The following is a 13,275-nucleotide window of genomic DNA, read 5'->3' as shown; positions in this document are numbered from 1 at the left end:
TTGTGTGGCCGCTCACGACTCCAACACCATCATTAATTTTGCAGAGAACACAGTGGTAGGCCTGATCATCTACGATGATGAGACAGTCTACAGGGAGGAGGTCAAAGACCTGGCATTGTGGTTCCAGGACAACAACCTTTCCCTCAACGTCAGCAAGACAAAGGAGCTGATCGTAGACTACAGGAAACTGAGGGCCGAGAACACCTCCATCCATATCAACGGGGCTGTTGTGGAACAGGTCTTCAAGTTTCTCGGTGTCTAAGTTACTAAGGAGCTATCATGGTTCACACACATCAATACAGTTTGGAAGAGGGCACAACAACTCCTCTTTCCCCTCAGGAGGCTGAAAAGATTTGGCATGAGTACTTAGATCCTCAAAAAGTTATACAGCTGTACCATTGAGAGCATCTTGACTGGCTGCATCACCGCTTGGTATGGCAACTTTGGCATCACTCATGCCGAGCTTCCTGACATCCAGGACCTCTAAACCACCAGGCGGTGTCAGAGGAAGGCCCTAAATTGGTCATGTCATAGCCACCCAAGCCATTGACTGTTCTCTCTGATACCGTATGGCTAGTGGTACCGATACACCAAGTCTGGAACCAACAGGATCCTGAACAGCTTCTAAGCTTGCTATAAGACTGCTAAATTGTTAGTTAAATAGTTAACAATAGCTACCCAGAATATCTGCATTGATCCTTTTTGCACTAATCTCTTTTGACTCATCACATACGCTACTGTTTATTATCTATCCCATTGCATAGTCACTTTATCCCTACCTATAATGTATGTACATATCTACCCCGATTATCTTGTACCCCTGCACATCGACTTGATACTGGTACCATATGTATATAGCCAGTTATCGTTAGTCATTGTGCATTTATTCCTTGTGTTATTATTTTCAAATGTTTTCTACAATTTCTCTATTTTTTTCTCTCTGCATTGTTGGGAAGGGCCATAAATAAGCATTTCACGGTTAGTCTACACCTGTTCTTTTACGAAGCATGTGACAAATAACATTTCATTTGGTCTAAGATCCCTCCCAAGGTGTTCTCCAACTCATAAAACTGTTTAGAAAAAGGGTCAGTGTCATTATCATAGCAAGGTGAGGTATTAAAACACATCCCCAATAATTTTGACATCTACCTTTTTGAGAGAAAGTAATATTTTTTAACTGTATTAGTATAAAATAATATAATTTCCTATTTATTTTAGCATACTATACAGCTCAGTGGGTTGAAAAGTCCCTCATCAAAAGCATATGCTCATATTTCCACCATGACATTACCCCATAACCATAACTAACCCCATAACTAATACATATAGGAATGGATCTGATCGAGGAAACATACATTTAAATTAGGCAAATTGGAATAACACTACATAATACTGAGCAATGCAGAATATCCTCAAACCTGGTGTTGTTTTTGTGTGTCTCTAAGGATGAATGGGCTCATATGAATGCAGGTGTTCATTAGTAACTGCTGGGCATGCAGGAACACATGGTATCCCGTAGGTTGGCACAGGTGTGCTTTTTCCTCCACCCCATCCCATTCCTCTCCATCCATGGAGTGTGTGCTGCCATCCTGTTAGAAGGTAACAGATAATTTTATTACAATGGTTAAGATGGATTTTCATTGTGTTCCATGGTGTTATTCACCCCCTAGTGGAGCTTTCTGGTACTTAGAAAGACTGTACTCTAACAGGAAGTAGAGAATTCGTTCTGCACGCATAGAAGAGGTTAAAACAACGCTACGGTGCAGGTCTTTCAGTGTAGCTATTTCTTGTCACACTTCAGCGACGTAAAATATTTGTTTGTAAGTTCGATTCAAGCGTTTAACTAGTGCTGATAATCTTGTTATTGATAGAATTGTTTACATATCAATGTTGGTTGGTTGCATTTACTCACACAAATTGCAATGCTTTCATGTATGCCATCAGCTGTATTACTTTGCTCGTGCGTCATGTAAACGAATTGTAAAACATACAATACTGAAGTTTTGTTACTTTTTCTAGTGTAATATGCTTTGTTATTCTACAGAGATGGTTGTACATTATTAGAGTAATGAAAGGAGTTAGCCAATTACCATGTGAGTAACAATTAGCTATATGGTTTGGCGTCATGCCAGATGCATGATACCTTGGCACGTGCTTTGTATTTTCATGTAACTTCAACTTGAAAGGTATAATGTACAGCTACAGTATGTCGATGTGAATTGAATACTAAAGTATATTATTTTCTGTATTTTGCAGTTTCACAACATAAATGTTTTCAATATATTCATTCAAGAAAAGTCACGCCTTGGGAGTTTTATTGAAGACTTAGTTGTTAGCTATCTGTCTAGTTTTGCATGAGAACGCAATTCAATGGCAGAATAGTGAAAAACCATCATCACGGCGGGCTCAAGCACAAGAATAACCACACACGGTGGTTAAGTTTCTACGTTCATCAGCCAACAAAGCCTCTGTTCCTAGGGAAGACCAGCAGTCTTCGATACAACAACCAGAGCCAAGTGTTCGACAGAGAGAGATGGAGGAGCCTCTTTAGCACATTGGGACCAAGTCTCAGTCTACAAGATCAAGGTCATCAAAACAGTCAAGCAGATCCTCAAGGGCGAGTTCTGCAGCCATCAAAGCACGCGCCAAGGCAGACGCGCCAAGTCTCCTATGCTGAGAAGGAAGCGTCTGTGATGAAACAAAAGGCAGAAATAGAGGCCAGCTTGTTGAAGCAAAAAGCTGACCTCGAGGCAAGTTTATATGTTCTCCAAATTGAGAGAACAGCTGCTGCTGCATTGGCTGAAGCTGCAGCCTTTGAAGAAGCTGTAGGATCAGAACACAGAGAGCTTCGCAAAGAACTAGACACAGGGACACAGCCCTTAAGTCCAGTCCAACGTACATGTGAGCATGTGCAACAACATGCTAGGCCCTACTTTGCTGAATTTCCATTTGAAGTGGAGACACAAGAGCTTAGTGTTGACCCAGCCACATGCCACAATCTAGAAAGTAGCAAACAACGGAGCATGAGCAGAGACTCTCCATTCGAAAGGAATGAACAGCAGCATGGTGGAAATGGAAAACAAGCCCACTTTCAGTCACACACACACAAAGCTTCCCTGAGTCACAAGTGGCACCAGACCTCATCAAGTACCTCCTACGCCGTGAGATGGTGAGTTCTGGACTCCTGAAGTTTGATGATCGCCCTGAAAATGATTGGGCATGGAAAGCATCCTTTCTCAATGCGACCAGAGACTTGAATTTATCAGCCAGGGAAGAGTTAGATCTAATTACCAAGTGGCTAGGGGCAGAGTCATCTGAGCAAGCAAAGAGAATTAGATCTGTCCATATTTTCAACACAACAGCAGGGCTTAACATGGTCTGGCAATGACTAGAAGAGTGCTACGGTACACCCTTAGTGATCGAGAATGCACTGTTGAAGAAAATTGATGATTTTCCAAAACTGGCTAACAAAGACAATCACAAACTAAGAGAACTAGGTGACATTCTTCTCGAACTGGAGTGTGCTAAAGTAGAAGGGTACCTTCCAGGCCTCGCTTATCTGGACACATCTCGGGGGGTAAACCCTATAGTAGAGAAACTTCCATTCAGTTTACAAGAAGAATGGATAGCACAGGGATCCAAATACAAGGAGGACTATCGGGTAGCATTCCCACCATTCTCGTTCTTCTCGAGATTCATCAGGAACCAGGTGAAAACTAGAAACGACCCCCGTTTCACCCTCTACACCTCAACTAACCAGGTGTCTATGAAAGGTGAGGAACCTGCCAGGTACAGCAGCAAAACACCTGTGACTGTATACAAAACAGATGTGTCATCAGAGCCCTCAGACCACCAAACCAAACCCAGTAAGACAAAGGTTGAAAGCCCTGACCATCACTGCCCAATACATAACAAGCCTTGTCCTCTTAAAAAGCGCAGTGGGTTTAGATACAAAACTCTAGATGAGTGCAAATCATATCTCAAAGAGAATGGCATTTGTTTCCGATGTTGTGGGTCAAACTCAGCACAGAGCTAAAGACTGTAAGGTGTCAATCAAGTGCTCTGAGTGTGACAGCGACAGACATCTGGCTGCTCTGCATCCAGGTCCAGCCCCTTCAAATACAGACACTGCTACAGCAGAGAAAGAGCATGGCGGGGAGCAAGGTGACAATGCTCTTCTATCTGTCACCTCAAAGTGTACGGAGATCTGTGGTGAGGCAGTCAATCCAAGATCATGTTCAAAAATATGCCTAGTCAAAGCTTATCCAGCTAGAGAAAGCTGTTAAAATGTATGTAGTGCTTGATGAATAGAGCAACAAAGCTCTGGCCAAGACAGTTTTTCGATCTCTTCAACATCAATGCCTCCTTCTTTCGACTCCTCTCCTCTTTTGACCTCACCCTCTCACCGTCCCCCCCCCAACTCACAAGGCAGGCAATACGCTTGACCTCATCTTTACTAGATCCTGTTCTCAATGCAACTCCCCTCCAAGTCTCCGACCACTACCTTGTATCCTTTTCCCTCTCGCTCTCCTCCAACACTACTCACTCTGCCCCTACTCAGATGGTATTGCGCCGTCGCAACCTTCGCTCTCTCTCTCCTGCTACTCTCTCCTCTTCCATCCTATCATCTCTTCCCTCTGCTCAATCCTTCTCCAACCAATCTCCTGATTCTGCCTCCTCAACCCTCCTCTCCTCCCTTTCTGCATCCTTTGACTCTCTATGTCCCCTATCCTCCCGGCCGGCTCGGTCCTCCCCTCCTGCTCCGTGGCTTGACGACTCATTGCGAGCTCACAGAACAGTGCTCCGGGCAGCCGAGTGGAAATGGAGGAAAACTATCCTCCCTGTGGACCTGGCATCTTTTCACTCCCTCCTCTCCACATATTCTTCCTCTGTTTCTGCTGCTAAAGCCACTTTCTACCACTCTAAATTCCAAGCATCTGCCTCTAACCCTAGGAAGCTCTTTAACACCTTCTCCTCCCTCCTGAATCCTCCTCAACCTCCCCTCCTCTCTGCGGATGACTTTGTCAACCATTTTGAAAAGAAGGTTGACGACCTCCGATCCTCGTTTGTTAAGTCAAACGACACCACTGGTCCTGCTCACATTGCCCTACCCTATGCTTTGACCTCTTTCTCCCCTCTCTCTCAAGATGAAATCTTGCGACTTGTGACGGCCGGCCGCCCAACAACATGCCCGCTTGACCCTATCCCCTCCTCTCTTCTCCAGACCATTTCCGGAGACCTTCTCACCTCGCTCATCAACTCATCCTTGACCGCTGGCTACGTCCCTTCCGTCTTCAAGAGAGCGAGAGTTGTACCCCTTCTCAAATAACCTACACTCAATCCCTCCGATGTCAACAACTACAGACCGGTATCCCTTCTTTCTTTTCTCTCCAAAACTCTTGAGCGTGCCGTCCTTGGCCAGCTCTCTTGCTATCTCTCTCAGAATGACCTTCTTGATCCAAATCAGTCAGGTTTCAAGACTGGTCATTCAACTGAGACTGCTCTTCTCTGTGTCACGGAGGCTCTCCGCACTGCTAAAGCTAACTCTCCCTCCTCTGCTCTCATCCTTCTTGACCTATCTGCTGCCTTTGATACTGTGAACCATCAGATCCTCCTCTCCACCCTCTCCGAGTTGGGCATCTCTGGCGCGGCTCACTCTTGGATTGCGTCCTACCTGACAGGTCGCTCCTACCAGGTGGCGTGGCGAGAATCCATCTCCGCACCACGTGCTCTCACCACTGGTGTCCCCCAGGGCTCAGTTCTAGGCCCTCTCCTATTCTCGCTATAAACCAAGTCACTTGGCTCTGTCATATCCTCACATGGTCTCACCTATCATTGCTACGCAGACGACACACAATTCATCTTCTCCTTTCCCCCTTCTGATAACCAGGTGGCGAATCGCATCTCTGCATGTCTGGCAGACATATCAGTGTGGATGAAGGATCACCACCTCAAGCTGAACCTCGGCAAGACGGAGCTGCTCTTCCTCCCAGGGAAGGACTGCCCGTTCCATGATCTCGCCATCACGGTTGACAACTCCATTGTGTCCTCCTCCCAGAGTGCTAAGAGCCTTGGCATGGCCCTGGACAACACCCTGTCGTTGTCCGCTAACATCAAGGCGGTCACCCGATCCTGTAGGTTCATGCTCTACAACATTCGCAGAGTACAACCCTGCCTCACACAGGAAGCGGCGCAGGTCGTAATCCAGGCACTTGTCATCTCCCGTCTGGATTACTGCAACTCGCTGTTGGCAGGGCTCCCTGCCTGTGCCATTAAACCCCTACAACTCATCCAGAACACCGCAGCCCGTCCAGTGTTCAACCTTCCCAAGTTCTCTCACGTCACCCCACTCCTCCGCACACTCCACTGGCTTCCAGTTGAAGATCGCATCTGCTACAAGACCATGGTGCTTGCCTACGGAGCTGTGAGAGGAACGGCACCTCCGTACCTTCAGGCTCTGATCAGCCCCTACACCCAAAGAAGGGCACTGCGTTCATCCACCTCTGGCCTGCTCGCTTCCCTACCTCTGCGGAAGCACAGTTCCCGCTCAGCCCAGTCAAAACTGTTCGCTGCTCTGGCACCCCAATGGTGGAACAAGCTCCCTCATGACGCCAGGACAGAGGAGTCAATCACCACCTTCCGGAGACAGCTGAAACCCCACCTCTTTAAGGAATACCTGGGATAGGATTAAGTAATCCTTCTAACCCTCCCCCTCCCCTCCCCAAAAAGATATAGATGTACTATTGTAAAGTGGTTGTTCCACTGGATATCATAAGGTGAATGCACCAATTTGTAAGTCGCTCTGGATAAGAGCGTCTGCTAAATGACGTAAATGTAAATCAATGACAACTCTGCTCCATACACCATAAAGACCTGTTCTGGGGTAACAGAGACTTCAGGCAGGAGAGCCGTCAACTTCATGGTGGAGTCTATTGATGGACACATGCAGCTCACTCTCCCTACTCTGATAGAGTGTGACATGATGCCAGATGATAGGATGGAGCTTCCCTCCCCCGACATTGCGTATCATCATCCCCATCTGCAACCAGTGGTGGACAAAATTCCAGCTGTGGACCCAGACGCTCCCATCCTCCTGCTCTTAGGACGAGACATCTTAAGGGTACACAAGGTACGAGAGCAAATAAATGGGCCCCACGACACTTCTTATGCACAGCGACTCGACCTCGGGTGAGTCATCGTGGGTGAGGTCTGTCTGGGAACGGCTCACCGACCAGCCAATGTTAGCGTGTTCAGGACAAACATACTTCAAAATGGTCGCACATCCTATCTAAGCCCTTGCCCTGACATCATCCAGGTAAAAGAGAACTACAACAGCGTAGCTCAGAAACACATCTCTCCCTCTACAGTGCAGAGATCCAGAGAGAGATCCAAGCACAACTGTGAACACAGACAACCTGGGATGTTCCATGTTTGACAAAACACAAGACGATGTTAAACCAGCATCATCAGTGGAGGACAAAGCCTTCTTGGACATTATGGACAAACAGGATTTCCAGGATGATGGAAACAACTGGGTGTCTCCACTACCCTTTCGCTCCACTAGACGTCGCCTTCCTAATAACAGGGAGCAGGCCATGAACCGTCTCACATCACTTCAAAAGACTTTAGACAAAAAGCCTGACATTGAAGCGTCATTTTATTGACTTCATGCAAAAGATGCTGGATAACGACGAAGCCGAACCTTCACCACTGGAGGGAGACAAAGAACGCTGGTATCTGCCCATATTTGGTGTTTACTATCCACAAAAGCCTGAACAAATAAGAGTAGTATTTGACTCCAGTGCTAAGTGTCAAGGCGTGTCACTTAACGATGTTCTGCTCAGTGGTCCAGACTTAAACAACACACTCTTGGGTGTCCTAATGCGTTTCCGCAAGGATTGCATTGCACTAACGGCAGATGTGCAACAAATGTTTTACTGTTTTGGTGTACGTGAGGATCACAGAGATTACTTAAGGTTTCTCTGGTATGAAGACAACAATCCAGATAGAAACATAACTGAGTACAGGATGAAAGTCCATGTATTTGGGAACAGCCCCTCACCAGCCGTAGCCATCTACTGCATGAGACGAGCAGCTCTACAGGGTGAGAAGGAACACGGGTCAGAACCCAAGCAATATGTAGTGAGGAACTTCTACGTCGATGATGGGCTGACATCAGTAGCTACTACAGAAGAAGCTATCAACATTCTAAGAAAAACACAAGCAATGTTAGCGGAGTCCAACATGAAACTACACGAGATTGCATCCAATAGCAAACAGTTATGGAAACCTTCCCTATGGAGGACCGTGCAAAAGACTTAAAAGATCTGGACCTAGGAGTGGATCCTCTCCCCTTTCAACAGAGTCTGGGACTTTCCTGGAACCTGGAAACAGACAGCTTCTCATTCCAGGTGTCCCACAATGAGAAGCCTTTTACGCGGAGAGGTATCCTGTCCACAGTGAATAGTCTTTATGACCCCCTTGGGTTCGTGGCTCCAATAACAATGGAAGGTAAAGCCTTAACCTGTTTAGGATAGGGGGCAGTATTTTCACGGCCGGATAAAAAACGTACCCGATTTAAATCTGGTTATTACTCCTGCCCAGAAACTAGAATATGCATATCATTAGTAGATGTGGATAGAAAACACCCTAATGTTTCTAAAACTGTTTGAAAGGTGTCTGTGAGTATAACAGAACTCATATGGCAGGCCAAAACCTGAGAAGATTCCATACAGGAAGTGCCCTCTCTGACCATTTCTTGTCCTTCTATAGCCTCTTTATGGAAAATAGAGGATCTCTGCTGTAACGTGACACTTTCTAAGGCTCCCCTAGGCTCTCAGAAGGCGCCAGAACGGGGAATGATGACTCTGTAGTCCCTGGGCGAAAAACAGTAGGGCATTTGGAAAGTGGTCGCTCTGAGAACAATGACACGGGTGCGCGCGTGCATGTGAAGACTCCATTTTCAACTTTCAGTGTTTGAACGAAAACAAGGTCTCCCGGTCGGAATATTATCGCTATTTTACGAGAAAAATCGCATAAAATTGATTTTAAACAGCGTTTGCATGCTTCGAAGTACGGTAATGGAATACTTTGAATTTTTTTGTCACGATATGCGCCGGCGCGTCACCCTTCGGATAGTGTCTTGAACGCAAGAACAAAACGCAGCAATTTGGATATAACTATGGATTATTTGGAACCAAAACAACAGTGGGTGTTGAAGTAGAAGTCCTGGGAGTGCATTCTGACGAAGAACAGAAAAGGTAATCCAATTTTTCTTATAGTAAATCTGAGTTTGGTGAGTGCCAAACTTGGTGGGTGTCAAAATAGCTAGCCATGATGGCCGGGCTATCTACTCAGAATATTGCAAAATGTGCTTTCACCGAAAAGCTATTTTAAAATCGGACACCGCGATTGCATAAAGGAGTTCTGTATCTATAATTCTTAAAATAATTGTTATGTTTTTTGTGAACGTTTATCGTGAGTAATTTAGTAAATTCACCGGAAGTGTTCGGTCGGTATGCTAGTTCTGAACGTCACATGCTAATGTAAAAAGCTGGTTTTTGATATAAATATGAACTTGATTGAACAAAACATGCATGTATTGTATAACATAATGTCCTAGGAGTGTCATCTGATTAAGATCATCAAAGGTTAGTGCTGCATTTAGCTGTGGTTTTGGTTTTTGTGACATTATATGCTAGCTTGAAAAATGGGTGTGTGATTATTTCTGGCTTGGTACTCTCCTGACATAATCTAATGTTTTGCTTTCGTTGTAAAGCCTTTCAGGTAGTGCAGCTCATCCAGGATGGCACATCAATGCGAGCTGTGGCAAGAAGGTTTGCTGTGTCTGTCAGCGTAGTGTCCAGAGCATGGAGGCGCTACCAGGAGACAGGCCAGTACATCAGGAGACGTGGAGGAGGCCGTAGGAGGGCAACAACCCAGCAGCAGGACCGCTACCTCCACCTTTGTGCAAGGAGGAGCAGGAGAAGCACTGCCAGAGCCCTGCAAAATGACCTCCAGCAGGCCACAAATGTGCATGTGTCTGCTCAAACGGTCAGAAACAGACTCCATGAGGGTGGTATGAGGGCCCGACGTCCACAGGTGGGGGTTGTGCTTACAGCCCAACACCGTGCAGGACGTTTGGCATTTGCCAGAGAACACCAAGATTGGCAAATTCGCCACTGGCGCCCTATGCTCTTCACAGATGAAAGCAGGTTCACACTGAACACGTGACAGACGTGACAGAGTCTGGAGACGCCGTGGAGATCGTTCTGCTGCCTGCAACATCCTCCAGCATGACCGGTTTGGCGGTGGGTCAGTCATGGTGTGGGGTGACATTTCTTTGGGGGGCCGCACAGCCCTCCATGTGCTCGCCAGAGGTAGCCTGACTGCCATTAGGTACCGAGATGAGATCCTCAGACCCCTTGTGAGACCATATGCTGGTGCGGTTGGCCCTGGGTTCCTCCTAATGCAAGACAATGCTAGACCTCATGTGGCTGGAGTGTGTCAGCAGTTCCTGCAAGAGGAAGGCATTGATGCTATGGACTGGCCCACCAGTTCCCCAGACCTGAATCCAATTGAGCACATCTGGGACATCATGTCTCGCTCCATCCACCAACACCACGTTGCACCACAGACTGTCCAGGAGTTGGCGGATGCTTTAGTCCAGGTCTGGGAGGAGATCCCTCAGGAGACCATCCGCCACCTCATCAGGAGCATGCCCAGGCGTTGTAGGGAGGTCATACAGGCACGTGGAGGCCACACACACTACTGAGCCTCATTTTGACTTGTTTTAGGGACATTACATCAAAGTTGGATCAGCCTGTAGTGTGGTTTTCCACTTTAATTTTGAGTGTGACACCAAATCCAGACCTCCATGGGTTGATAAATTGGATTTCCATTGATTATTTTTGTATGATTTTGTTGTCAGCACATTCAACTATGTAAAGAAAAAAGTATTTAATAAGATTATTTCTTTCATTCAGATCTAGGATGTGTTGTTTGTGTTCCCTTTATTTTTTTGAGCAGTATATATTCAGCGGACCTACATCCCAGTCTCCTAGTCTACCACTCAAAGAAGAGAGCTACACATCTACTCGGATGCCTCTACAGTAGCCATAGGAGCGGTAGCCTACCTGAGAGTTATTGACTCGGAAGGTCAATGCCATGTTGGATTTGTCATGGGGAAATCCAAATTGGCCCCTCGTCTGGCCCACACTATCCCACGCCTAGAACTGTGCGTGGCTGTGCTAGCTGTTGAGATGTATGAACTGATCAGAGACGAAATGGACATTGATGTAAATGCAGCCAAGTTCTACACAGACAGTAAGATAGTTCTCGGTTACATCCACAATGTCACCAAAAGATTCCATGTGTATGTTGCCAATAGGGTAACTCGCATCAGGAAGTCTACCCATCCAGATCAGTGGTGTTATGTAAACACTGACAGCAATCCAGCAGACCATGCAACCAGGCCCATACTAACTGCGCTCTTAAAGCACACCAGTTGGTTCTCAGGTCCACCTTTCCTGACCCAAGCAAACTCAAGTGAGCCTGAGACCATCAATTTTGACCTTGTAGAGCCTCACGCAGACGCAGAGATTCGACCAGACGTCACTGCCTTCGCCACTAAGGTTTCTGGAGCTCAACTTGGCTCTCATCGCTTTGAGAGGTTCTCAAGCTGGAAAGGTCTTAATCGAGCCACAGCACGACTCTTTCATGTTGCCAGATCTTTCCATGACGGTGAGGACAACACCAGCTGCAGAGGCTGGCATGACTGTAATAAACCATGCAGTACAAGTGAGTTGTCACAAGCCAAAACAGCAATCATTCACTGTGTGCAACATGAAGCCTTCAAAGAGGAATTCAAATGCCTTGAAAAATGAAAAGAGTTCCCAAAACAAAGTACACTCAAAAAGCTGAACCCAGTGATTGATGAGGATGGGTTGCTGAGGGTGGGAGGCTGCTTATCCTCGGCCGATATGTCACAAGACGAAAAACATCCTCTCATCATCCCACAGACACATTATGTCGCCACTCTGCTGGTAAGACATTATCACAAGCAAGTGGCTCACCAGGGCCATCATTTTTCAGATGGAGCTATTCGAGTAGCAGGCTTCTTGATTATTGGGAGCAAACGTTTGGTCTCTGGTATCATCCACAAGTGTGTCACCTGCCGCAAGATTAGAGGGAGGTTAGTTGACCAAAAGATGGCTGACTTGCCTGCAAACAGACTCACATCTGAACCACCATTCACCAGCGTTGGACTTGGTGTGTTTGGACCATGGAATGTCATAACTCGTCGCACTAGAGGTGGTAGTGCAGACTTCAAGCGCTGGGCGGTGCTCTTTACATGTATGTCTACTAGAGCAGTCCATATTGAGCTCATCGAACCCATGTCCACATCCAGCTTCATCAACGCGCTGAGGTGTTTTTTTCTCTATCCGTGGTCCAGCAAAAGTGCTACGTTCTGATCGAGGTACAAACTTTATAGGTGCCTGCAGGGAACTGGGAATCGACACAAATGACTCAGAACTGACCAAATACCTCTCAGACAAGGGACGTACTTGGATATTTAATCCCCCACACTCGTCTCATATGGGTGGTTCGTGGGAGAGACTCATTGGGGTTGCCAGACGTATCCTAGATGCTATGCTGTTTCAGACGGGCTCCACTCGTCTCACACATGAGGTCTTGAGCACTCTTATGTCTGAAGTTATGGCAATAATCAATGCGAGACCCTTAGTGTCAGTGTCAACCGACCCTGACATGCCTGTCATTCTCACACCCTCAATGTTACTGACACAAAAGACCAGCGCTTCCTCAGCCCCTTCTGGATACTTCAGCATGAACGATCTTCATGGAAAACGGTGGAAGCAAGTCCAGTGTCTCGCTGACACCTTTTGGAAAAGGTGGAGACAGGAGTACCTGACAACGCTGCAGAGACGCAGAAAATGGACAGCAGAAAAGCCAAATGTAAAAGTGGGAGATGTTGTCTTATTGAAAGACAGTCAGGCGCACAGAAATGACTGGCCAGTCGGGCTTGTGGTCAAAACCTTTACCAGTAATGACAAAAAGATTACGAAAGTAGAACTAAAAATTGTCAAGCAAGGAGCTGCTAAGGTGTTTCTGAGACCATTCTCAGAGATAGTTGTTCTTCTTTCTGAAGCATCCTAGAGACAAAAGATAAGAATAAAAAGGACATTATTTGTTTCTTAATACATGTTTTATTTCATAGTGGCACAATTTCATAATACCAGGCGGGGAGTGTGCTGC

At 46.4% G+C, this 13,275-nt stretch overlaps 1 protein-coding gene across 1 annotated transcript; it reads left to right on the top strand.

The window, feature by feature from the left end:
- The first annotated feature begins 1,438 nt into the window (after positions 1–1,438).
- LOC106613929 (uncharacterized) lies at positions 1,439–12,602 on the top strand. The gene is made up of 2 exons (XM_014216749.3): positions 1,439–1,820; positions 2,257–12,602. The coding sequence occupies exon 2, from the start codon at positions 5,936–5,938 to the stop codon at positions 6,683–6,685; it is 750 nt and encodes a 249-aa protein (XP_014072224.2). The 5' UTR covers positions 1,439–1,820; positions 2,257–5,935; the 3' UTR covers positions 6,686–12,602.
- The last annotated feature ends 673 nt before the right edge of the window (positions 12,603–13,275 follow it).

Source organism: Salmo salar, chromosome 10, assembly GCF_965601325.2.
Source record: "Salmo salar chromosome 10, fSalSal1, whole genome shotgun sequence".
In the NCBI taxonomy this organism is placed as follows: domain Eukaryota; kingdom Metazoa; phylum Chordata; class Actinopteri; order Salmoniformes; family Salmonidae; genus Salmo; species Salmo salar.
The sequence above is the reverse complement of the archived record's forward strand: the minus strand, read 5'-3'. Positions and strand labels throughout refer to the sequence as shown.